Here is a 24,323-nt window from a genome sequence, read left to right as displayed (position 1 = left end):
TGCAAAAGACTAGATGCTTTCTCCCTCAGACCAGAAATGAAGCAAGGATGTCCACTCCCATGACTGTTATTCAGCTTAGTGTTGGAAGATTTAGCCAGTGCCATAAGGCAAGACAAGGGAATACAGGCATATTGGTTGGAAAGCAAGGAATCAAGCTGTCCCGATTTACACAAGACATAATTGTCTTTGAAAAAAATACCAAAGATTTAACTAATAACCACTCCTAGAATTAAAGAAATGAATTCAGCAAGGTTGTAGGATACAAGGTGACCATGCAAAAACATTTGAATTTCTATATATTAGCAATGAACCTATAGACACCAAAATAAAAACCACAAAACCATTTACACTTGCTCAACATAAAACATGTACAATATTTGCATGCTGAAACTATGAGACACTGTTTTTTAAAAAAATCAATGGTCTCATAAAATAGAGAGGCATACAATGTTCATGGATCAGAAAATTAAGCATCATAAAGACATCAAGTTTTTCCAAACTTATATATAGATTTAACACAATTCCTATCAGAATCCTAGCAAGATTTTTTAATAGTTGGAAACAAAATTATTCTAAAATTTATATGGAAAAATCAAAGAAACAAGAATAGCTAAAACAATTTTGAAAAAGAATGGGCCAGGTGCAGTGGCTCACATCTGTTAACCCAGCACTTTGGGAGGTCAAGATGGGTGGATCACCTGAGGTCAGAAGTTCAAGACCAGCCTGACCAATATGGTGAAACTGCATCTCTACTAAAAACACAAAAATTAGCCAGGTGTGGTGGTGTACCTGTAGTCCCAGCTACTCTGGAGGCTGAGACAGGAAAATAGCTTGAACTGGGAGGTGGAGGTTGCAGTAAGCCAAGATCACACCACTAAACTCCAGCCTGGGTGACAGAGAGAGACTCAAAAAAAAAAAAAGAAAAGAAAAAAAGAAAAGTGGGCTGGGCTCGGTGGCTCACACCTGTAATCCCAGAACTTTGGGAGGCCAAGGTGGGGGAATCGCAAGGTCAGGAGTTTGAGACCATCCTGGCCAACATGGTGAAACCCCATCTCTACTAAAAATACAAAAGTTAGCCAGGTGTGGTGGCGGGCACCTGTAATCCCAGCTACTCAGGAGGCTGAGGCAGGTGAATTGCTTTAAAACTGGAAGGGAGAGGTTGTAGTGAGCCGAGATTGTGCCACTACACTCCAGCCTGGGCAAAAGAGTGAGACTCTGTCTCAAAAAAAAAAAAAAAAAAAAAAATTAAATAAATAAATAAATAAATCAAAAGAAAGAAAGAAAAAGAAGAAGAATGAAGTGAGGAATCCGTTTAATAGGTCTCAAGATTGATTATATAGCTACAGTAATCAAGACTGTGATGCTGGTAAACAGATAGACACATAGATCAATGGAACGAAGCAGAGAACCCAGAAATCAACCCAGACAAATATGTTTTTCATTAATTAATTTGTATTGTAAATTCACATAGCATGAAATTTACCATTTTCACCATATGAAAGTTTAAAATTCTGTGGCAATTATTGCATCATGATATTGTACAACAGTCACCACTGCCTTAGTTCCAGAACTTTTCCATCCACTCTAAGTGGAAGCCACATACTCATTAAATAGTCACTCCTCACTTCCTCTTCTCTACATCCCCTGGAAACCACCCATCTGTTTTCTGTCTCTACAGATTTGCCTGTTCTGTGAATGTCTTATGAATGAAATTGTACAAGGTGGCTGTTTCGTGTGTGGCTCACGTAGCGTCATGTTTCTGAGGCTCAACCATATTGCGGCATGTCTCAGTACTTCATTTGTATTTACAGCTGAATGGTATTCTGTCCTGTGCTCACACCACATTCTGTCCATCCATTCTTTGTGGATGGACATTTGGCTGTTGTAAATGCTGCTGCTATGCACACCTGTGTCCCAGCTTCTGCTTGAATACCTGCTTTCATTTCTTTTTTGGTGTATCCCCAGAAGTGAAATTGCTAGATCATATAGTCATTCTATATTTAATTTTTTGAGGAACTGCAAAAGCGTTTTCTGTGGCTGTACCACTTCTGGTTTCCATCAGCAACTTGTGAGGGTTCCAGGTTTTCTACATTCTTCCCAAAGAAACAAGAATAAAACTGATTTTCTGTTCTTTGACAATAGCCATCCTATAGGGGTAAAGTGCTATCTCACTTGAATTTTTTTTTTTTGAGACACAGTCTCCCTCTGTCACCCAGGCTGGAGTGCAGTGGCACAGTCTCGTTTCACTGCAACCTCTGCCTCCTGGATTCAAGCGATTCTCCTGCCGCAGCCTCCCAGGTAGCTGGGATTACAGGCGTACGCCACCATGCCCAGCTAATTTTGTATTTTTTTTTTTTATGTATTCTTTTTTTTTTTGAGACTGAGTCTTGCTCTGTCACCAGGATGGAGTGCAATGGCGCAATCTCAGCTCACTGCAACCTCTGCCTCCTGGATTCAAGCGATTCTTCCACCTCAGCCTCCTGAGTAGATGGGACCACAAGTGCGTGCCATCATGCCTGGCTAATTTTTGTATTTTTGGTAGAGACAGAGTTTCACCGTGTTGGCCAGGATGGTCTCGATCTCTTGACCTCATGATCCACCCACCTTGGCCTCCCAAAGTGCTGGGATTACAAGCGTGAGCCACTGAGCCCAGTCCTTTTTTTTTTTTTTTAAGGGACAGGGTTTCGATCCTTTCTAGTTCATGAGCATGATGAGTGAGACGTGCTACCCTTGAACCTTGTTATGACGTCTGCACATTACCCGTCTGACCTGAGAGAAAAAAAAAGAGACAGGGTTTCACCGTGTTGGCCAGGCTGGTCTCAAACTCCTGACCTCATGATCCATCCACCTTGGCCTCCCCAAGTGCTGGGATAAGCGCGGTAGCATAAGCCACCACGCCCGGCTTTTTAATTAATTTATTTATTTAGAGGTGGAGTTTTATTCTCGTTGCCCAGGCTGGAGTGCAATGGCGAAATCTTGGCTCACCACAACCTCCGCTCCTGGGTTCAAGCGATTCTCCCACCTCAGCCCCCTGAGTAGCTAGGATTACAGGTGTGTGCCACCACGCTAGGCTAATTTTGTATTTTTAGTTGAGACTGGGTTCCTCCATGTTGGTCAGGCTGGTCTCGAACTCCCAACCTCAGGTGATCCACCTGCCTCAGCCTCCCAACGTGCTGAGATTAAGGCCTGAACCACCGTGCCCAGCCTCATTTGGTTTTAGTTTGCACTTCCCTGGTGACTGAAGCTGCTGAGCATCTTTTCATGTGCTTGGTGACCATGTGCCTGCCTTCTTTGGAGACGTGTCTATTTTAGTCCTTCGCCCAGTTTTTAATTGGATTGTCTTAAGAGTCCTCTATATGTCCTGGATATTAGACCCTTATCAGATATGTGATATTTCAAATATTCACTTTCATCCATTTCACTCTCCTGACAGTGCCCTTATTGAATAAACATTTTATTTTATTTTTTGAGACGGAATTTTAGTCTTGTGGCCCAGACTGGAGTACAGTGGCGAGATCTCGGCTCGCTGCAACCTCTGCCTCGCGGGTTCCAGTGATTCTCTTGCCTCAGCCTCCTGAGTAGTTGGGATTACAGGCATGAGCCACAACACCTGGCTAATTTTGTATTTTTAGTAGAGACAAGTTTTCACCATGCTGGCCAGGCTGATCTCGAACTCCTGACCTCAGATGATCCACCTGCCTCGGCCTCCCAAAGTGCTGGGATTACAGGTGTGAGCCACTGTGCCCGGCCACCAGACTCCTTTTATACGGGCAGTAATCTGTTCATGAGGGCAGAATCCTTGCGACCTAATGACCTCCCAAACATCCCACCACCTACTGCTATCACCCTGGAGGTGGGGATATAACATACGAATGTTGGGGGGAGACCAACGTTCTCCTCATAGCAGGTGGGCTTCCAGGGCAGAGGGCAGGGCTACGTTCTCCCAGGGCCTGTCCACCAAGAGGGACCCCACCCACCAGCTGGGCCGTTTGGTAATTCTCCCAGGCAGATGGTTAATTCTGCAAAAAGGAAGAGAATCTCTGTCACCACCATCCTCTAGTTCACTGAGAAGAGCGATGCTGTCTGACACATACCCACCGTGGACCGCAGTGGAGAGGCCAGACCAGGGAAACTGAGGCACAGCCAGGGGGGCAGGTTTGAGGCAAGAGGAGTGGCAGGGGAGAGAACAGGGACCCCACTCTCATGCCGTAGGCTGAGCAGGGGTGCGTGGGAGCTCACTGGTGCTCAGGGCTGCCTCCCAGACCTGGACACCCATGTGGAATGGCCATCCCACCCTCAACAAGCAGAGGCAACTTCCTCTCCACAGTGGGTAAACTGAGGCCTAGTGAGGAAGCTGGTGGCCAGGAGGGTTCTAGGGTCCTCACAAAGTGTCCTCCAGAGACCCACACCTCCCCTGATGCCAGACCACCTGGCCAGGCTGTGGGGGCAGGGCCTAGGGCCCTGGTCAGGGCTCCACAAGCCTCCACCTGCAGCAGGGGAGAAGGCACAGAATCCAGGCTTGTTTGAGGCGCCAAGGCTGAGCCCCCTCCAGCCTCTGCCCTGCTCTGCCATTGGGACCTGGCTTCTCCCAAATTCTGCATGCATCACACGAGCAGTGCCCGCTGTCTTTGCAGGCTGGGAACACCTGATGTGACCTGGGCACCCAAGGGGCACCCAGCACAGCAGGAGCCTGGACCTGGAGAGCTTCTGTCCTCCGTACATCAAGGCCTGAGTCATGATTCTGCCCCTTAGCAGCTGCATGACTCTGGCCAAGCTCTTCCCCACAGTGGACCTCAGTTTCCACATCTGTGGATGGCACCAATCCCGATGAAGACCTAAGGAGACCATTCTGCTGATGGAGTGAGCAGAATCACAAAGCTCTCAGGGCCCAGCCCGGGCATGCCAGGCCTGCAGGCGTCCTAGGGCACAGCATGGATGTGGGAGAAGGGGCTGCTGAGCCCTTCTGCTCCATCTGAGGACACGGGGCTCAGGTATGGAGCCCAATACTGTCCCAAAGCTCTGCTGCCCAGGCGCCTCTTGGGGAAACTGAGGCTCAGCCCCACAAAGGCATCAGCCCCACTGAAGACAGGGCCAAGCCCCTGGCCCCTCACTCCCCTCCAGGGGTCTGTGTCACAAGGGCCTCCTCCAGAGAGCCTTGGTGGCTCTGGATCGCCCCGGGGCAAGGGGCTGGGATGGAAAGCCCCACAGCATGGTGGAAAGTCCAGAATTCTACAAGGGCCTCTTTGTCAATCTCCATGCAAGAGGCTGGGTGACACCTGCCCACAGGGGTCAAGCCCCAGCCCGGTAATACAGGTGCACCCGCAAAGATTTCAGGTCTTTTAAAAAAAAGTGAAATGCGGCTGGGCGTGGTGGCTCACGCCTGTAATCCAAGCACTTTGGAGGCCAAGGCGGGCAGATCACCTGAGGTCAGGAGTTCAAGACTAGCCTGACCAACATGGTGAAACCCCATCTTTTTTTTAAAAAAAAATAAATAAGTGAAGTGCAGGTTTGAATCTTGCTTTTCAGTTTTTAATTCCCCTTGACCTACCTCTGGGCTAAGGCTTCCACTGACCCACTTAACCACCTGGGGCGAGAAGAGCCACCAGGTTGCCCGGAGTGACTTCAGGGCAGGATGGCCTCACAGGAGAGAGGGGAGCCAGTCATCCCAAAGCTGTGTGTGCCGTTCCCTGGCACCCCGGGACCTTTCTGCGTGGACAGTGGAGCCCGTGGGCCTGAGGGTTGCCATTGAACTTGATGTTAGTGAGCCCTCCCCTGGTGAGACCCTTGACCACAGAGGAGCAAGGAGAACGGGGTGTTTCAAGGGCAGGCAGGAGCCCGTGCAGAGCGGGGCTTCTGTGCGATTTTGGCTTGTGCTTATTCTTTTTTTTTTTTTTTCTTTTGAGACGGAGTTTCACTCTTGTTACCCAGGCTGGAGTGCAATGGCGCGATCTCGGCTTACCGCAACCTCCGCCTCCTGGGTTCAGGCAATTCTCCTGCCTCAGCCTCCTGAGTAGCTGGGATTACAGGCACGCACCTCCATGCCCAGCTAATTTTTTGTATTTTTTAGTAGAGACGGGGTTTCACCATGTTGACCAGGATGGTCTCGATCTCTTGACCTCGTGATCCACCCGCCTCAGCCTCCCAAAGTGCTGGGATTACAGGCTTAAGCCACCGCGCCCGGCCTGGCTTGTGCTTATTCTAAATATTTTTGCCATAAATACAGAACTCCAGGGGAGAGGGCAGGAAACCTGGTGAGCTGAGGCCTGGCCCAGCTAGGGACAGGATGTGCCTCTCGGAGTGGGCACCTGCAGGGCGGCCCAGGAGGGTCTTCCCTGGCGGGGTCTGCAGAAGGCACAGTGCAGGGAGTGAGAGAGCACACTCCACACACTGAGACACCGGCAGCGTGAGGGCCCTGCTCCCAGCTCAGCGCTCCTGGGCACTCCACACACCCAGACACGGGCAGCGTGAGGGCCCTGCTCTCAGCTCAGCGCTCCTGGGTACTCCACACACCCAGACACGGGCAGCGTGAGGGCCCTGCTCCCAGCTCAGAGCTCCTGGGCGCTCCACACACCCAGACACGGGCAGTGAGAGGGCCCTGATACCAGCTCAGAGCTCCTGGGGCACGCCATACCTCAGCAAGCCTGTTCCCACCCCGACTCTGCACTGCCTGACACTCCACAGCCACCCCTGGCTGTCTGAGATGGACCCCCTCCCCCACAGCTCCCCATGACAACCCCAGCACCTGAACCCAGGCTGACCACATCGGCCACCACCTTTGGCCCTACCTTCCAGGTTTGTTATCAAGCACCCCTGGAGTCTTTTCTGGAGGAATCTCAGCACGTGCAGAACATTCAGGGGGACGCTGGAGCTGGAGGTAGAAGGAGAAATTGAGATCGAGCCCTGGTCCAGAGGAGAGGTGCCCGCTGCTCCCCATCCCGGACTCTGGCTGCCCAACGACCAACGGCACACCTGCCCACGCGGGAATCTTGGTGGCATCTCTCACTGCGTCAGTCACCCCAGCCCAATGCTGCCCAGATTCAGGCTTCTTGGTACCTTTGTCACTCCTCAGCCCTGACCCATACTGGGCAGGACGCTTCCTTCTCAGGCTTAGGGGGAACACTGCACCCAGAGTCCTTCGTGGTTCTCTGCAGCCTGCACACAGGGCCTGCCTCGCTGTCTGACTGCACAGACAAGGGGTCTATGTCACCAAGGCCTCCCGCTGAGGCCAGCCCCCTCGAGGCCATGCCTGCGGGGCCACCATGGGTTCAGCATCCTTGCAGGCCCCAGGCCTCTGCCCTTGCTCCTGCTTTACTGGGGGCACTGTCCCCACCCACGTCCACCTGAGACCCTCTTCTCCTGTCCACTGTAGCTCCTCTCTGGGACGTCTTCCCAGATGCCCCTGAAGCTCCTGTCTGAGCCACAGTGTCCCTCAGCCTCTGTCACTGGTCCTAGGAAGGCCCCTCGGGAGCTCACACTCAGGGCCACGCTCAGGGCCTCCACCATGGGGCCAGCTGCCTTCCTTCTAAAGCACCTGGAGGAAGGATGTAGGTGGGGTCAATGGGAACCTCCATCCCCAGGCGAATATACCCCTTTTGAAGATGAGGGAACCGAAGCTCAGAGGAGGAAAGGACTTGCCTGGTGTCACACGGCCAGCCTAGGGTGGCGAAATCAGGAGCCTCCCTGGCATCGCCCAGGGCTGCCTAGGGTGGGACACCAGCCCTACAGTCTCCTCCATCAGACTGGGACCCTGCATCCGGCTCCTCCCACAGCCCCAGGCGGGCTCCTGAGTGGGGCTCTCAGCTTGTGTGGAGGTACCCCAGGGATGCCACCCTAATCTAGCCTCCGTGGAGGCTCATGCAGGCCACTTGGAGGGGCCAGTGCACTCCGGCAGCCCCTGTCAGGCCCCTGAGCACCGAGCCTCCCCACCGAGGGCAGCTGTCCCGTCTTTGCCACATTCCAGCAGGGCCCTCGGGGAGGCAGGCCAGGGCCACATTGTGGAAGCCAGAGGCCTTTGAGCCCCTCCCAGAGCAAGTCTCAGTCCCCAGCCCCCAAGGCAGTTGCCCCGGTGGGTGAGTCAGGCTGCGCGAGGGAGAGCAGCGCCTCCATCACACGGAAGCGTCCCCGCCGCAGGGAGGCTGAGGCTCTGGCCCTGATTGGGCACCGGGCGGAGCTACCTTTGCGCTTTGCCTGGTCACGGGGGTATAACAGGGGTGCGCGGGGCTGGCAGGCGGGGGACACGGGTGCACAGCCGGCGCGGACGCCCCACAGGCCCGCCGGGGACCCGAGGCAAGGAGAGGGACTGCCAGCATCCCGGGACCCCCGCCCAGCCCCGAGCAGACCCCATGGCGGACGCGGTGCTGCGCCGGCTCCTGAGGCTGCACCGCACGGAGATCGCGGTGGCGGTGGACAGCGCCTTTCCCCTGCTGCACGCGCTGGCTGACTACGACGTGGTCCCCGAGGACAAGTTCCAGGTGGGCCCCCGCCCTACCCTGCCCCCAGGCCCTGTAAGTCAGGGGCAGTCCCCAGGGAAATTCCAGGAGGACCCCACCCCGAGCCTCCCAGTTCCTCCAGTCCCCCCAGGCGGGGCACAGTGGCTCAGGTCTGTAGTCCCAGCACTTTGGGAGGCCGAAGCGGGCAGATCACCTGAGGTTTGGAGTTCGAGACCAGCCTGACCAACATGTAGAAACCTCATCTCTACTAAAAATTCAAAATTAGCTGGGCATGGTGGCAGTCGCCTGTAATCCTAGCTATTTGGAAAGCTGAGGAAGGAGAATCACTTAAACCCGGGGGGCGGAGGTTGCAGTAAGCAGAGATCACGCCATTGCACTCCAGCCTGGGCAACAAGAGTGAAACTCCATCTCAAAAAAAAAAAAAAGGCCGAGTGCAGTGGTTCACACCTGTAATCCCAGCACTCTGAGAGGCCAAGGTGGGCGGATCACCTGAAGTTGGGGGTTTGAGACCAGCCTGGCCAACATGGAGAAACCCCATCTCTTCTGAAAATACAAAAAAACTTAGCTGGGCACGGTGGCACATGCCTATAATCTTAGTTACTCAGGAGGCTGAGGCAGGAGAATTGCTTACCCAGGAGGCGGAGGTTGCAATGAGCCGATACCACGCCACTGCACTCCAGCCTGGGCAACAAGAGCAAAACTGTCTCAAAAAAAAAAAGTTGGCTCCCTTTCCCCAGCCACCCCCACACCTCACCCCCAAGCCAAAGGAATGGCCTCCAGGACGAGTTTCCCCGGCCCCCACCCTCAACACCCTGTGCCACCACCTGATCCCACCACAAACCAAGGAGATGGGTATGGAGGTGCCCAGGTCTCCAGTGACTCTGCGTGGGAGAGCCCCCTCTAGTCACAGTGAAGACAGGCAGGCTGCAGGGTTAGGTGACCATGGCAGGGACCCTCATGCCACCCACTGCAGGAGACGCTTCGTCTGAAGGAGAAGGAGGGCTGCCCCCAGGCCTTCCACGCCCTCCTGTCCTGGCTGCTGACCCAGGACTCCACAGCCATCCTGGACTTCTGGAGGGTTCTGTTCAAGGACTTCAACGTGGAGCGCTATGGCCGGCTGCAGCCCATCCTCGACAGCTTCCCCAAAGGTGGGTGCTGGTGTGCCTGGCTGCCAGGGTGCCTGGGGCAGCTGCTGTCACCCGCTCAGCCCAGCTGGACTGGAGCTGGAGTGGTGTTTGGGGAGGCCGTGGGTGATACCCCAGGATGGGCTTGGATCCTAACAGGCAAAGTGCCCAGGCCTCACCCACGTGGCCAGGGTGTCCAGTTCTGGGGCCCAGCCCCCCCTGCAGAAAACTCTGAGGCTGGGACCCTGCTTCTGCCCCTGAGCTGCAGATGTGGACCTCAGCCAGCCCCGGAAGGGGAGGAAGCCCCCGGCCATCCCCAAGGCTTTGGTGCCGCCACCCAGGCTCCCCACCAAGAGGAAGGCCGCAGAAGAGGCTCGAGCTGCCGCGCCAGCCACCCTGAATCCAAGGACCACCTGCAGCCCAGGTACCCAGTAGGGGAAGCCAGGTGGGGGTTCCAGTCTTCCTGGGAGCCTGTGCCCCCTCCCCACCCGGGCTTCCCCTCACTGGGGTGGAGCCAGCCTGCCTGGGGCTGTGGAGGTCCCCTCTGGGTACTAGACCCACACACTGGACCAGCCTCTCAGCCCCTTCCTGCCCGAAGGCTGAGCTCCCCAGGGCTGGCGAAGTAGGCACGTGGGTTTTATCTGCTTTCTACTGAGGGGAAACCAGAGCCCTTCAAAGGGAAGGACCCACGGGAGGCCGGGATACCCAGGACTGGACCCCACTCCACACCCTCCCACCTTGGGCCCCTGCCCACTAGCACTTACCCCCACTGAAAGGGAGGCAAGGCTGCCCCCAGCTCCCCCATTCAGGCTCTCAGCTGAAGGCCAAGCCCCCCAGGAAGCCAGAGAGCAGCGCAGAGCAGCAGCGCCTTCCGCTCGGGAATGGTGAGCAGGGCCCAGGGGGAGCGCCTCCCTTCTCCCTGGCCAGGGGCAAGGGGTCAGGGGTCAGAGCAGGGCCTGCCCTCTGAGGGCCTGTCCTGGGGACTGGGAATGTGCTGGCCTGGCATGCAAGGGCCATCCCAAGGGCCTGAGCGGCACCGCTAGACCCAGGAAGGAGACACCCTGGCTCCAAGCATGATCTTGCCAGTCACCTCTGCCCCCACTGCACCCCAGTTCTGGGACCCCCTTCTCAGGCACCCCACTTCTGCCCGTCCATTCCCTATCCTCCAGGATGAGTCCAGACACTGCTTCCTCCAGAAAATCATCCCTGGCCCCCAGCTGCATGCAGACTGGACCCTTCCCAATTCCCTCTCATTCCTTCCCAGGGCACTGGACCCCAGAGACACCCTGTGCCCACCGCTGTCCTCCCTGAGGGCAGAGACTAGGAACTCTGTGTCCCTCCCAACACAACCATGTCATGGGGGGCCTGGTCATTAGTCATTCCTTCCTATCCATGCGCCAGCTGTGCTGACAGTGCCACCCCCAGCACACACACACGAGTGCACACATGAACACACACATTCGCATGTCTCTGCGCTTACCTGTGGGCTGTCTGCACATGGCAGGACTGGGTCCCCTCCTCGGCCTGCCCTGGCTGGAAGGAGAGGCCTCTGCATCCAGGTACCACCTGCTCCTGGCACGGAGGATGTGCTTGGAAACAGTCTTCCCCACTGGTGACCCCAATGGATGGTCCCTTTCCCAGGGATTCAGACCATGTCAGCTTCAGTCCAGAGAGCTGTGACCGTGTCCTCCGGGGACGTCCCGGGAACCCGAGGAGCCGTGGAGGGGATCCTCATCCAGCAGGTGTTTGAGTCAGGTAGGCGCTGTGGTGGGGAGTGCGGCTGACGGGGAGACCCAGGCCCCAAGATGGAAGGAGGACTCCGCACCCTCGTGGTCCTACTGCACAGAGCTGTGGCTCAGGTAGCCAGAGTTTCTGCCTGTGGTTCTGACTTTGGAGGAGAAGGGTGGGCACTGACGTCTCCCTTTCGGGGGGTCTTCGGTGAGGCTGGTGGTCCAGGCATGCATCCCAGCTTGGTGTGCACAGCACTCCCCATCACCTTCATCCATCCACAAGGGCCCTCCTGGGCCATGGGATTGCATTCTTAGAAAGTTCTGCTGGTGCTGATGAGGACCTCCAGGGAGTCTGCATTCCAACCAGGACAGCCCGCGGCGCCCTCGCTCCCATACCATAGGCAACCTGCAGCGCCCTCACCCCCATACCGTAGGCAACCTACAGTGCCCTTGCCCCCATACCCTGGCCAGCCGCCGACCCCATGCAATCACCAGCACCATCTGACCAAGGCACAGCAGGGCTGCTGGCGGCAGGCCCACCATGCCATTGGGGCATTTGATCTACAGTCCCTGCCCGGCGTCTCTTTGGTGCTGGATACGGGCTGGGGACACCGAGGGCAGCCGGGGCCCTGATGTTGCACCTCTGGGAGGGCCCCAGGCCCCTGTGTTACTTCCTAAGGCTGTTGGACCAAGTTGGCACAAGCTGGAGGCTTAAAACAACAGAATGCCAAGGTCCGGGTGTCCCGGCCGCGCTCCTCTGGGGGCTCGAGGGAAGTCTTTCCTTGTCCCTCCCAGCTGCTGGCTGTTATGGGGGTGCCCGTGCCCTTCCTCCCGGGCTCAGGACCCTACCGCTCCAGGCTCTGCCTCTGCGGTCACACAGCTATCTCTTGTGTGTCCCATTTTTGTAAGGACACCAGTGATTGAACTTATGGTCCAGTGCGACCTCATGTTAACTAATCACATCTGGGAAGACCCCAGTTCTAAGTAAGGTCACACTCTGAGGTTTGGGTGGATGTGAACTTTGGGGGACACTGTTGAACCCCCTTGTGCAGACAGCCCCAGGACAATCCTCGGGCCTGAGTCGCTGGGGGGTGGGGGTGGGCTGGAGGAATGCAGGCTGGGGAACGCCACTTGTCCCTGGGAGGCCCCAGCCCACAGCCTGCACCACCACCAAGGCAGGTCCTGCTGGGGGGGTGACGCAGCACCAGACAGTGTCTCCTCCCAGGGAGCTCCAAGAAGTGCATCCAGGTCGGGGGGGAGTTTTACACTCCCAGCAAGTTCGAAGATCCTGGTGGGAAGAGCAAGGCCCGCAGCAGCGGTGGCCTGAAGCCTCTGGTTCGAGCCAAGGGAGCCCAGGGCGCTGCCTCCGTAAGCACCGCCTGTCCCTGGGGAGCCCGGCTCCTGATATACCCCCACCCAGGAACAGCGTGGCCTCCGGGGCAATGGCTCTGCTGGGGGCTGGGGGCTGCTGCCGAGACGCCTGGCACCACAGCCATGTGCACCCTCGCTGCCCAGGCTGCCCCCATTGCTGACGCTCTCTTCCTTGCAGGGTGGAGGTGAGCCTAGGCTGGGCCAGCAGGGCAGGGTTCCCGCCCCTCCGGCCCTCCCCGGTGACCCCCAGCCCCACCAGGTAACACCCTAGAGCACAGGAGGGCCCTGTCTGCCCCAGCTCCCCTCGGGCAGGCCCTGCTGCCTCTGTCTTGTCCCAGGCACTCAGGCACGAGCACCAGGGCCCGAGCCCCTCCCCACAGGGTAGAGCTCTTTTTCCGTAATAGACAGTTTTTCCTCATAATATACAATTATAATATTATTTTAAATAAGTCAGAGAAATGAGGTCCTCTCAGGTGTTTGGCCCGGGCTGTACCCCAGCAATCTCTGATGGGCGCAGTGACGTCACTGCTGCATTGGGACCAGCCTAGTCTGGGTGACTGGGGGGCTTCTGTCTGGGAGGCCCCTGAAGGCATAGCAGACACCATCCAGGCAGGGCACCAGGAGGGTGGGGTGGAGGGTTCAGTAGGCGCTGAGGTCAGGAGGGGCTCCCTGGGCCTGGCCCCACTGCCCTGTGAGGAACGGCGTGTGGTGGGGTGTACAGCTCCTAGGCCCCCGGAACACAGCAGCCCTCAGAAACCGGGTTTTCTCCCCACTAAGGATGGCAGGTGTATGTCAGACAAGATGGACAGGAAGGGGGGGTCAGGGTGGAATTTCAGGTCCCAGCAGCATAGGGGCAGGGCAGAGCCCGGGAGCTCAGCCCCCCAGAGACTCCGCTGGGGGCCGTTTCGGGGAGGAGGTGGCTGTCAGGAGGGGGCTGCATCCCATCCCTCTCTTCCCCGTCCCAGAAGAACGAGGACGAGTGTGCCGTGTGCAGGGACGGCGGGGAGCTCATCTGCTGTGACGGCTGCCCTCGAGCCTTCCACCTGGCCTGCCTGTCCCCGCCGCTCCAGGACATCCCCAGGTGAGCCAGCACCTCTGCCAGTGCAAACCGGCGTCCCGCTTCACGGCCACCTCCACCCGCTGACGCTGAAGGGAAGCTACCCCGAAGCTCTCCCATCCATGAAGGAGCAGGGCTCTGGGTCAGGTCACTGGGTTGTGGGGACCGGGCCTGGGGTTTTCCCACCCTGCCACCTGCCTGCCGGCCTGGCCACACTGGCCGCCCAGCCTGGACATCCAGGCCCGTGAGGGCAGCAAAGCAGAACAGAGGCCCAGTGTGGAGATGCCACCCGGTCCGAGCCCACCCCAGGCTCCAGCCCATAGCCTCATGAGTAGCTGGCCCCCACCCCAGAGTCCCACCCAGACAGGGCTGGGGAGCACAGAGGCCACAGAGCTGCACCCCCAAAGGCAGGTGAGACTTTACCAATGTTCAGGACCCCGGGCTTAGTGGGGCTGGGAGGCCTCCTCTGCATTCACACCCCAGCGCTCCCTCCGCACAGCACACTGGGCCCTGTCCCCACCCCAACCCCACAGGACGCGGCAGTCTGTGGGAGGAAGAGCTCTGGGTGGAGTGGGGACCCCACGTTCCAGCGAGGCTCTGCCCCAGCCCCTGAGTGGCTGTCATCAGGCCCCCTCTCAGCGTCACACAGCGTCACTAGAATAAGGGGCACAGTGGGGGGCATCCTTCCTCTCCTTCTGAAGCCTTCTCCTTCCTGTCTCTCCCTGCCCTTGGTTGCCTCTCATTCTGTAGGGCGCCATTCCCCTTAAGGAAACAGGGGTGGGTCCCGGGACATACACAGTCGGCTTGGGGAGGCCCCTGGCAGGGCCCAGCCCTGAGAGGCAGGCATGGCCACTGCACTGGGGATTCGGGGGTTCATCAGAGAAGCACGCCAAGGGGACCCTGATCACGCTGGCCAGGGCAACTCCACACGGGCAAATGTCCCCTGCTGGGCTTTCCCTGCCTGAGTCTCTGCCCAGCTCCCCGCTGTGCCTTGGTTTCCCCACTGTAAAAGGACTTGGTGCTGTGGAGCCCTGGGGTCCCATCCTTGGGTTTGGGGATCTGTCATCCCCTCTCTTGTTCTGTATCTCTGACTGGTGGACACACGAGCAGTGGGACCTGGAGGTGCTCCAGCTGCCTGCAGGCGACAGTCCCTGAGATGCAGCCCGGAGCAGAGGAGCCCCAGCCCCAGGATCCACCTGTGGAGACCCCGGTACGGCCACGCCCACTCCAGGCCCGGCCACCCCTCCTGTCTGCCTGCCCCCTGGAGTCCTATGGGACAGGCCTGCCCCAGCCATAGCACTGTCTACCCCCAATGCCCAAGCCCGGTCCTTGTGGTATCCCGTGGCGGAGCCCCCATGACGGTTCCTGCCGGCCTGAACCCAGCTTTCGGCTGTGGGGCCCGCCCAGGGGAGGCACAGTGAGCACTGAGAAGGCCCCAGAACTGTGCTCCTCTGGCTGCTGCTGCGAAGATGGCAGGCCACCGAGCTCGCCCCGTGCAGACCCAGCGTTCCCTCCCACAGCCCTGAGGGCCGGGCGTCGCTGGGTGAGGATAGAGGACCACAGGGGCCGGGAACTGCCACAGGCCTTTCCCACGCTGGCCTCCGCCCCTACCCGCCGCCCGGGTTTCAGGGTCCCAGCAGTCACCAACTGCCAGGTGGTGCCAGGCAGGTCCCCGCTGCCCCTCAGAATGCTGACCCTTGGGTTCCAGCTCTCCCTGGGGCTGAGGTCGGCGGGAGAGGAGGTGAGGGGCCCACTCGGGGAGCCCCCAGCCGGCATGGACACGGCTCTCATCTACAAGCACCTGCCAGCCCCGCCTCCTGCAGCCCCCCTGCCGGGGCTGGACCCCTCGGCCTTGCACCCCCTACTGTGTGTGAGCCCTGAGGGGCAGCAGGTGAGCCGGGAGTAGGGGTCAGGGTGGGAGCCCAGGACCTACAGGGCTGAATTCACCTGAAATGGAAGAAGAGGGTGGCACAGGACCTGGGGCTGTGGGGGGAGCGTGGGGGCCTGCGTGGGGAGCATGGGGGGCTGTGAGGGGAGCGTGGGGGCCTGCGGGGGGAGCATGGGGGGCTGTGAGGGGAAGGGGAGGCTCCCGGACACATCCTCTCATTGCTCCTGGACCCTCCCCTCACTCCAGCTCCTGGCCGTGAGCATCACTGCTTCCTGCACAAGGCAGGACAATGAAGGGAGGATGACTCAGTGCCAGTGGGAGCCCACCTCGCCCTGCCTCATCCCCCCACTGTGCCTCATCCTCATTCTGCGTCATCCCCCATCACACGTCATGCCCCCACCACTGTGCCCATCCCCCACACCGCGCCTCATCCCCCCCACTGTGCCTCATCCTCACTCTGCGTCATCCCCCATCACACGTCACGCCCCCACCACTGTGCCCATCCCCCCACTGTGCCTCATACTCACTTTGCCTCATCCCCCATCACACGTTATCCCCCCATCGCACCTCATCTTCCCCACCTCGCCTCATATCCCACATGGATCCTCATCGCCGCCCTGCCTCATCCCCCCACCACACATCATCCCCCCCACACCTCATCCCCCCCACGCCTCATCCCCCCACCACGTCTCATCACCCCCACGCCTCATCCCCACTCACGCCTCACCCCCTCCACGCCTCACCCCCTCCACGCCTCACCCCCTCCATGCCTCATCTGCCCCCACCAGGCCTCATCCCCCCACCTCGCCTGATCCCCCCCAACTGAAGCCCTGTGGGCAACGCCCTTCAGGAGACCCCCGGAACTCAGCCCCAAAGGAGGCTGGCCTAGCAAGTGGGAGAGAGGTTGGGCTCCTGGCTTGCAGGCGGCAGCCTGAGGGTGCCTGTGAGGCCCCTCCTCCTGGGACCAGACTGGTCCCACTGTCCCGCAGTCTCCGATCAGTACCATAGGCTTCGCACGCATGCCCAGGCCCGCCGTCCATTCCTGGGAGGTCCCAGGGGAGAGCAGGGAGGCCACCCCCCTCCTCAACCCTCACTACTGCCTCCTGCAGCATCCGGCTCCCAGCGCGCGGTGCGGGGTGTGTGGAGATGGCACAGACGCGCTGCGGTGTGCTCACTGCGCCGCCGCCTTCCACTGGCGCTGCCACTTCCCCGCAGGCGCCCCCCGGGCAGGGTGAGTGAGTGAGGATCACATGGGGGCCCCCACCACAGCCTACACCCCATACCTCCCACCCACGCCATACACTCCACAACTACACCCACCACTACCCCACACCCCACCCCACCCCTCATCCACACCCCCACCCCACCCCCCCCACCCCCCCCCGCCCTACATCCCACCCCACCCCATACCCCACCCCACCCCTCACCCACACCCCCACCCTACACCCCACCCCATCCCTCACCCACACCCACACCCTACACCCCACCCAACCCCTCACCCACACCCGCACCCAAGCCCTACACCCCACCACACACCTCATCCCACACCTCATTCACACCCACACCCAAGCTCTACACCCCATCCACACCCTACACCCAACACCCCCACCCTACACCACACCCCACACCTCATCCACACCCACACCCAAGCCCTAAACCCCATCCACACCCTACACCCCACACCCCCACCCCCACCCTACACCCCACCCCACACCACAGCCCCACCTACAGCCCTCCCCATACCCCAGAACACCTATCCCCCACTCACCAACCATGCCCACACCCTACACCTCCCACCAGCACCCACCCCCGTACCCCTGAGGGGGCACTCCTGCTCCCCACAAGCCTGGCAGCCCCTCCTCCTCTGCCTCAGGACAGGCCTTCGCTGCAGATCCTGCTCAGGAGACGTGACCCCAGCCCCTGTGGAGGGGGTGCTGGCCCCCAGTCCTGCCCACCTGGGCCCCGGGCCCACCAAGGTCAGTGCCACAGGGACCCTCCACATGTGCCGGTGGGGCGGGGGGTGGGGATCCCTTGGGCTGCAAGTGGGGAGAGCACGTCTTAGGGCAGACCCTGGGTGCCAGCTTCGAGGGTTTGTGCCACACCCACCAACCATGTGCTCATTATTTGTAGAAAATATTTTCCCTTCTTGGCCCTGCAAGGTGGCTCACGCCTGTAATCCCAGCACTTTGGGAGGTTGATGTGAGCAGATCGTGAGGTCAGGAGTTCAAGACCAGCCTGGCCAACACGGTGAAACCCCGTCTCTACTAAAAATACAAAAATTAGCTGGGCGTGGTGGCTAAATTTACAGGCGTCTGTAATCCCAGCTACTCGGGAGGCTGAGGCAGGAGAATCGCTTGAACCCGGGATGCGGAGGTTGCAGTGAGCCGAGATTGTGCCACTGCACTCCAGCCTGGGCAACAAGAGTAAAACTCCATCTCAAAACATATTTATATATATTTTCCATCAAATGAGCTCTTTTTGGCAGCTTAAATATAGTTAAAAAAGAAGCTCCCCCCGAGGGTTGGTGACGGTGAGATCATGGTTGGCTGTGAGGCCCTCACAGCACGGGCCTGAGAGTCTGCCAGGGCACCCTGGGTGGGGTGAGGGGAGAGCAGGAGCACCCGGCCTGCAGGAGCAAACCCCCACCCTGCATGACCCCTCCAGGCTGTCTCACCCGCAGTCCTCCCTGGGGCCAGGACCCACCCCATTTTGTGGCCGGAGCCCTCCCATAGAGGCAAAGTGACGCCAGGTCCAGCCAGTAGCTCTTCCTGTCCTCCCGCTCTGGTGTCAGAGAGGGCCCGGGTGGTGGGGAGACCCGTGACGGCTGGGGTGGCCGGGCTTGCCCTGGAGCTGGGTGTGGGGGAGGCCCGAGTCCCTGCTGCACGACCCTTCAGGGGTGCTGGCCTCTTGCCTTGACTGTCCCTAGCAGAGGCCTCCTGAGCACGTCCCAGCCGCCATGGAACCTTTAGGGATCCTGGGTGATTACACGTCCCACCCGCTGCATGTGGCTCCTGCTCCTTCCCAGTTGTGCCTCCACCCTGTATACACTGTGGATGACAGGCCACCCGGTATGGTACTCTCCAGGAGGTGACAGCCCACCCGGGCATGGTACCCCCAGCAGGGTGACAGCCCGCCCGGGCATGGTACTCCCCAGCAGGGTGACAGCCTGCCCGGGCATGGTGCTCTCCAGGAGGGTGACAGCCCACCCGGACATGGTACCCCCAGGAGGGTGACAGGCCACCCTGGCATGGTACTCCCCAGGAGGGTGACAGGCCACCCGGCATGGTACTCCCCAGGAGGGTGACAGGCCACCCGGCATTGTACTCCCCAGGAGGGTGACAGCCCACCCGGGCATGGTACCCCCAGGAGGGTGACAGGCCACCCTGGCATGGTACTCCCCAGGAGGATGACATCCTGCCCCGGCATGCAGGCTCTGGCCTGGCATGGCACAAGCCTCAGACTAAGCCCTGCCCTTTGGGGCTCATGTGGAATACTGTCCCCTTCCTTCTGGAAGCCTCCCTTCGTGTGTCTGGGGGCCCAGCCAGGCCTAAAGCAGATGCCCCTCCCCTGCCCAGGTAGTCTTCCTGCGGCTGCTCAAGCAGTGATCCTGGTCATTGACCATGGGCTCTGTCTCTGAAGGGCAGAGGCCTCCTTCTCTTCACTGCGATGTGAAATGTGTTGCCATGTTAGAGGAAACGTCTTGCCGGCCTCGGCCCCTCCGCAGCCTGCGCCCTTCCCTGGGGAAGGTTGTGTGTAGCCCCGACCCTGTCTTGAGTAGGTCTCCCACCCCCTGACAGCATCCCTAGGACCAGGGAGCATCCAGGGACTTTCCCTCCAGACCCAGCAGCCCCCCCGCAGCCAGGCAGGGTGGCAGAGCCTTGCACTGCCAGTGTTCACCGGAGTGGAGGAGCTGACATTTGGCTGTTTTGGGTTACAAATGGGTGATTCCATTAATAGAGTCTCTCTGCAGGGGATGCCCGCCTGGGGACCTCCCCCACTCTGACCGCTAACCCAGGGCATGGCTGGCCCTGGTGGTACCTGCTGGGGGTGGGGCTGGCATGAACCAGGCACTTTCCTCTCTGGGCCTCAGGCTTCCACCTCAGAGTGGGGGCTCCTTGCTGGTTCCCTGAGTCCCCTCGTTTTCCCCAGGAAGCTGCACCGTATGGAGGCTGTCTGGGAGCCTTGGGCAGCTGGTTTCCCAGTGGGCAGGACCCTGGGCAGGCATCCCCAGCCCCCTCATGCCCACGCCACCTGATGCCCCTGCCCCCAAAGGAGCTGGGTGTAAGAATTCCCATCTCGGTGGGGGGAAGCACCCCTGAGGCCCTAGGCCCTGTGGCCTCTGTGGGGAGTCCTGCTTCTGTGTCCCCTGAGGGCTGTGGAGTTGGGTTGACCTCTTCTCTTTCCTGGGTTCCAGGACGACACTGCGAGTCAGGAGCCCACTCCGAACAGGGATGACCTGGAGTCCCTCCTGAGCGAGGTAACTGACGCCTCCCCTGGCCTCTGAGGTACCTGCCATTCCTCCATTCCCCTCTCCTACCTCAGCCGCCACCCAGGCTCTCCACTCTGGGCACGCTGAAGACTGCAGGCCCCTGCCGCTCCTGAGCATGGAAACTCAGGCTGTCTCTGCTCCACCCACCACCAGGAGCCCAGTGCTGCTGAGCCCCCAGCACCCCCCACAGGTGCCCCCCAGCCCCCCACAGGAGCTCCAGTGCCGCCGAGCCCCCCCCCCCCCCCCCCCGGCCCCCCACAGGAGCCCAGTGCTGCTGAGCCCCCGACAGCCCCCACAGGTGCCCCCAGCCCCCCTCACAGGAGCCCCAGTGCTGCTGAGCCCCTGGCACCCCCCATGGGTGCCCCCCAGTCCCAGCCACAGGAGCCTCCCCGTCCCCTCCCCCTGCAGGAGCCCAGTACTGCTGAGCCCCCCGCGGCCCCTCCCCTGAGCACCTGGACACTGGCAGGCAGAGGCTGGAGCACCAGGCCAGCTCAAGATCCACTTTCCCTGGGGAGGGTGTGGTGTGGAGCAGTGGGGAGGGCCCAGCCCAGACCCTGTCCCTCCATCCCTCAGAGGGGTTCTTGCCCCTCCCTCTCCGGCCTCTCTAAGCTGCGATGGGGAGGTAGAATCTGGGGAAATGTGACTTTTTAAAGGGCTCTGTTTTTGACAAGAGGACGAGCTCCTCCCGCCTCCACGTGTTCCCCTCAGTGTCTGGCGTGGTGTCTGGGGGTCCTAGCCGACCATGGGGTGGGGGTCCTGCCCTGTGCAGTGGCGTGCCCCACACACCCTGATGGTTCCGGTGTTGAAAGAGCCCCAGGGCCCGGGAGTGGGCGAGGGGACCCGGTGCCGGGTAAGAGTGCTGCCCCTCTGGACGGGGTCCCCGGATATACCTGGAGAGAGGAGGGGTGGGCTCACAGCCTCCCTGGGGCTTATTCTGCTGGCACCGTGGGCTCAGTGGCCCCATCCTGTGGCAGCATCGGGCTCCTGAGCAGAACGAGAAGCAGCTGGCCCTGACCCCCCACCCTGAAGGAGCCACCCGAGGAGGCAGAAGTGCCACGGGGTAGTGCCACGGGTTACTGGGTGCGGTGAAATCCACAGGATGGGTCCTCCCCAGACTGGCCTGTGCCATGGGGCCTCGGGCCTGTTTCCCCACCTTTGAATTAAGAGGGAAGGTTGGACGGTGACTTCTAATGAAAGCCATGATCCTGTGGCCGTGGCAGGGGCACACCTGGAGTTCTCGCTGTTGCTCTGTTCCGCAGCACGCCTTTGATGGCATCCTGCAGTGGGCCATCCAGAGCATGGCCCGCCCGCTGGTGGAGGCGGCTCCCTTCCCCTCCTGACCCCGGACGGCCAGGATAGCCGGCGGCCTGGAGCTGCCCTCCCTCCCATGGGGCAGCAGACGGCGCTGAGCTCCCCCTCACGCCACGCATCTCTGATCAGAGGGCGCAGAGAAGGATACCTCCTCCCTTAGCCCTGGAAGCAGGCCGGCTGGGACCAACAAGAAGGGGCGGCACCATGTCTTGTCCTCGGCTGCAAACACAGCCCTGTGTTTTGCAGACAGCAGCCATCACGCCTGGAAATTAAAACCTGTGGTTTCGAGTTACTTGTTGGGGGGGCATTTGTTTGGGGCGTTCCTACACCTGGTGCCTGAAGTGTTGGCCATGCCAGCTGGAAGGGAACCTGCCTAAGAGAAGAGCAGTGCCCGTGGGCAGGAGTCACACCCACAAGCCCACAGGCTCTGTCCCCTGCCTCCCTCTGCTCCCCAGCAACATCCAAGCCCTCGCTGTGGCCCTAAGATGCTGCATGATCCAGCCCCACCCCACCCCAGCCTCCACCCCTGGCTGTGCTCTTGGCCTCCCTCTGTTCCCCAAGCAGCCAGGCTCGTTCCTACCTGCCGGCCTCCACAGGGGTGTTCCCTCTGCCTGCACGTTCCTTCCCCTGGGGCTCTGAGTCCGGCTTCTCATCATTGACATCTCAGCTCCAATGTCATCTCCCCATTCATTCATTCATTTAAGAAACCTTTTTTTTTTTTTTTAAGAGACGGGGTTTTACCATGTTGGCCAGGATGGTCTCGATCTCCTGACCTGGTGATCCACCTGCCTCAGCTCCCCAAAGTGCTGGGATTACAAGCATGGGCCACCACGCCCAGCCTAAGAAAACTTTATTATACAACTTCTGTACCCTGGGCATTTTCCTGGGACTTGGGGGATGCCTGAGGGACATTCTGGTGGGAGAGGTGGATCATGGAAAGAAGGAGGGTGACCTTGGACTGGGTGACTTCTGCAAAGCAGGAAATGGGCACGGCAGGCTGTGCGTGTGCTGGGGTTGCAGGGATCCCGTGGAGGAAGAAAGGAGCTGGAGGTGTGCCGGCCAGTGCAAAGGCTGAGTGAGGGAGCCCGCATGGCAGGAGTGCAGGTGGATGCCAGGGATTAGGGCACAGCGGCCACGGTGGGGGAGGCGTGGACAGTGCTGTGCCTTACCCTGTTCACGGCACCTGCCACGGCTTGCAGCCTCTGCACCGGCAGAGGGACCAAGGACTGTGAGTTCTCGCCACCACCCCAGTCACTGCTCCTTCCTGTGCAGGGTCTCACACTGACACCCATTCGAGGAGAGATCTTCGGCCACTCCCTGACGCCAGGTCTCAGAATTCTCACCTGGGGAGGCTGCGCCAGGAGCCCTGTGGGTGGGGAAGTTATGACAGCTCCGCCATCTCCTTCCACCGACGCTGACTGACCAGCTGAGCTGGCCTTCGGGTTGTGGCCGAGAACTGGACAGGGTCCTCCTCTCCCAGCTGCTGTCCTTAGGGAGATGGAAGCTGGTGCAGAGGCTGCGAGCCGTGGCAGGTGCTGTGAACAGGGTAAGGCACAGAGCTCGTTCTGTCGCCCAGGCTGGAGTGCAGTGGTGCGACCTTGGCTCACTGCAACCTCTGCCTCCCGGGTTCAAGCGATTCTCTTGCCTCAGCCTCCTGAGTAGCTGAGAATACAGGCATGCGCCACCACATCCAGCTAATTTTTGTATTTTTAGTAGAGACAGGGTTTCACCATGTTGGTCAGGCTGGTCTCTACCTCCTGACCTCAGGTGGTCATCCCCTCAGCCTCCCAAAGTGCTGGGACTACAGGCATGAGCCACTGTGCCCAGCCTGTTTTTCTTTTATAGTAGCCATCCAACGAGTATGAGGTGGTATCTCATTGCGGCTAAACCACATAGATTTAAGAATTTATGTGCGCGACACCCCCCCACCCCACGATGAAGCTGTAAGAAAAGGGAGAGAACAATGACCCAAAATGTCAGCACCTGGCTGCCTCGGGTAGACGCGGGTGTCTTCTTAGCACTTTTTGGCCCACACACATGTGCTTATGCAGTCTTTTGGGGTGTTTCCTAACATTTCACGATTAAATAAGGAGCAGTGGGTATTGGCAGCCACCATTTCCCGAAAATAGCATATGTAGAGAAAAACGCACAAACCCTAGTGATCAGCCCGCTGAGCTTTCACACAGCAGCCAGCCCTCATCCCAATACCCCAGGTGTGCCTGAGGGCCTGGCCCCAACACCCCAGATGTGCCCGAGGGCCTCGTCCCAACACCCCAGATGTGCCCGAGGGCAAGGCCCACTGCGTGGCCCACGAGGGAGGCGGCTCTCCACCTGCTCTGCACTTCCAGGGCTCAGGGCCCGAGACCTTCCCAGGGGCCCAGCAAATGTGAGGGAGGAAGGGAGGGAGGGAGGAATGCGGGCTGCTTCCCGCCAGCGCCCCATTTGGGCTCGGCCTCCGCTGAGGCCTGAAGGCAGCCCAACGGCCCCTGGGTGGCAGGAGGGCGGTGGCTGTGGCCGATGGCGAAGAACCTCCGGAGAAGCGAAGCTGGGCCTGACGCGCCACCGGGGCCTCAGGGCCGGCGAAGGGACGCCTCGGGCCAGCCCCGCCCCGGGCCCTGGCGCACCTCGAGGCCGCGGGGTGGGGGCTGCCCAGGACTCGCTGCTCGGGGCCCGCGTTCCATGGCCCAGCTTTAGGAACGCAGAGCGGAAAGGCGCCCCGTTGGGCCCAGACCAGGATCCCCGCGCGCCCGGTCCAGGGAGGTCCTGCGAAGAGGCGCCGCGGCGAGGCCGGGGCAGGCAGGGACAGGGTCCGGGGCGGGTCCGGGGGGGCGGGCAGGGGGGCGGGGCCGGGGGGGGGGGGCAGGGGGGCGGGTCCGGGGCGGAGCGGGGCGGGGACGGCGACG

At 59.8% G+C, this 24,323-nt stretch overlaps 2 protein-coding genes and 1 pseudogene across 3 annotated transcripts in view; all 3 read left to right on the top strand.

Annotated features, from left to right (window-relative positions):
• Positions 1–24,323, top strand: part of PWP2 (PWP2 small subunit processome component) — a 613,222-nt gene that overhangs the window by 147,818 nt on the left and 441,081 nt on the right. The window lies entirely within an intron of this gene.
• On the top strand, positions 2,688–2,770 carry LOC116551058 (annotated as a pseudogene).
• AIRE (autoimmune regulator) lies at positions 7,749–21,712 on the top strand. 2 transcript variants are annotated; one of them, XM_032276565.1, is made up of 14 exons: positions 7,749–8,471; positions 9,424–9,598; positions 9,843–9,998; positions 10,384–10,458; positions 11,216–11,329; positions 12,530–12,672; positions 12,854–12,934; positions 13,644–13,756; positions 14,843–14,942; positions 15,441–15,623; positions 16,730–16,851; positions 17,494–17,596; positions 20,035–20,097; positions 21,369–21,712. In XM_032276565.1, the coding sequence occupies exons 1-14, from the start codon at positions 8,343–8,345 to the stop codon at positions 21,447–21,449; spliced, it is 1,638 nt and encodes a 545-aa protein (XP_032132456.1). In that variant the 5' UTR covers positions 7,749–8,342; the 3' UTR covers positions 21,450–21,712. The 2 variants fall into 2 exon arrangements, with proteins under 2 accessions (XP_032132456.1, XP_032132455.1); XM_032276564.1 differs by having other exon boundaries at positions 13,641–13,756.

Source organism: Sapajus apella, unplaced genomic scaffold (genome assembly GCF_009761245.1).
Source record: "Sapajus apella isolate SASKATOON/1434 unplaced genomic scaffold, GSC_monkey_1.0 scaffold8, whole genome shotgun sequence".
In the NCBI taxonomy this organism is placed as follows: Eukaryota; Metazoa; Chordata; class Mammalia; order Primates; family Cebidae; genus Sapajus; species Sapajus apella.
This window is presented reverse-complemented; position numbering and strand designations above follow the sequence as displayed.

Coding starts and splice junctions, on each gene's coding strand:
- AIRE (XM_032276564.1), top strand. CDS start 8,343: ATGGCGGACGCGGTGCTGCGCCGGCTCCTGAGGCTGCACCGCACGGAG. Junction 10,459..11,215: donor GCGCCTTCCGCTCGGGAATG/GTGAGCAGGGCC, acceptor TCCCTTTCCCAG/GGATTCAGACCATGTCAGCT. Junction 20,098..21,368: donor TGGAGTCCCTCCTGAGCGAG/GTAACTGACGCC, acceptor TCTGTTCCGCAG/CACGCCTTTGATGGCATCCT.